Below are 776 nucleotides of genomic sequence, written 5' to 3' on the forward strand. Positions count from 1 at the left end.
TCCTACAGTATTTCACAGTATTTTACAGTTAAAAATATATTTATTAAATAAAGTCTAATGTTACAACTAGTCGTGGATCCCTTTAAAGTTTTTGATCAAGCTTCTGGTTCAGGTCTGGGCTGGAACCAGTCGTGTGACGTCTGGAGTCTGGGCTGTGTTCTGATGGAGTATTATCTTGGACGGACTCTCTTCCCGGTAAACAAACAAATAAACACACTCACGTGTAAACAACATGAAGACAACATGAAGACCCTTTTTTATGGCAGGTTTTATTCTTTCAGAGTCATGACAGCAAGGAACATCTGGCCATGATGGAGAAAGTTCTGGGTCCGATTCCCTCTGGTCTGCTGCAGCGGACCAGGTGACCCTGGTCTCTGTGGTCTCTGTGGTGAGGTCCAGCTGGAACATGAGTTCTGATGGTTTTTATGTTTGAATTCAGGAACCAACAGTTTGTGAAAAACCAGCAGCTGAACTGGGACGAGCTGAGCTCCTCGAACGAATTCATCAGGAAACACTGTCAGCCTCTGACGGTACTGAAGGTCCACAAAGAAATGCCTTTTATTAGCAAAGCAGGTCCAGGTGTGGGTCAGACAGTAACACAGTGTCTGTGATGTGTTCTGATGTTTTCAGACGTACATGAGGACGAACAGCGAGGAGGAGCAGCAGCTGTTTGATCTGCTCAGCTGCATGTTGGAGTACGACGTCAGCAGACGGATCACAGTGGAAGAAGCTGTGTGGCACCGCTTCTTCAGCCCGCTGAGAAAACTCAAACAAAC

The 776-nt window shown here is 45.9% G+C and overlaps 1 protein-coding gene across 1 annotated transcript in view; it reads left to right on the forward strand.

The window, feature by feature from the left end:
- LOC106534922 (dual specificity protein kinase CLK1) overlaps positions 1-776 on the forward strand; it is a gene marked incomplete at its 3' end in the record, with an annotated part of 10,983 nt that extends 10,207 nt beyond the window's left edge. Inside the window, 4 exon segments of the mRNA XM_014031723.1 lie at positions 113-195; positions 282-361; positions 440-530; positions 631-776. Of these exon segments, the coding sequence (XP_013887177.1) occupies positions 113-195; positions 282-361; positions 440-530; positions 631-776 (400 nt within the window).

This window comes from Austrofundulus limnaeus, unplaced genomic scaffold (genome assembly GCF_001266775.1).
Source record: "Austrofundulus limnaeus strain Quisiro unplaced genomic scaffold, Austrofundulus_limnaeus-1.0 Scaffold1306, whole genome shotgun sequence".
NCBI lineage: Eukaryota > Metazoa > Chordata > Actinopteri > Cyprinodontiformes > Rivulidae > Austrofundulus > Austrofundulus limnaeus.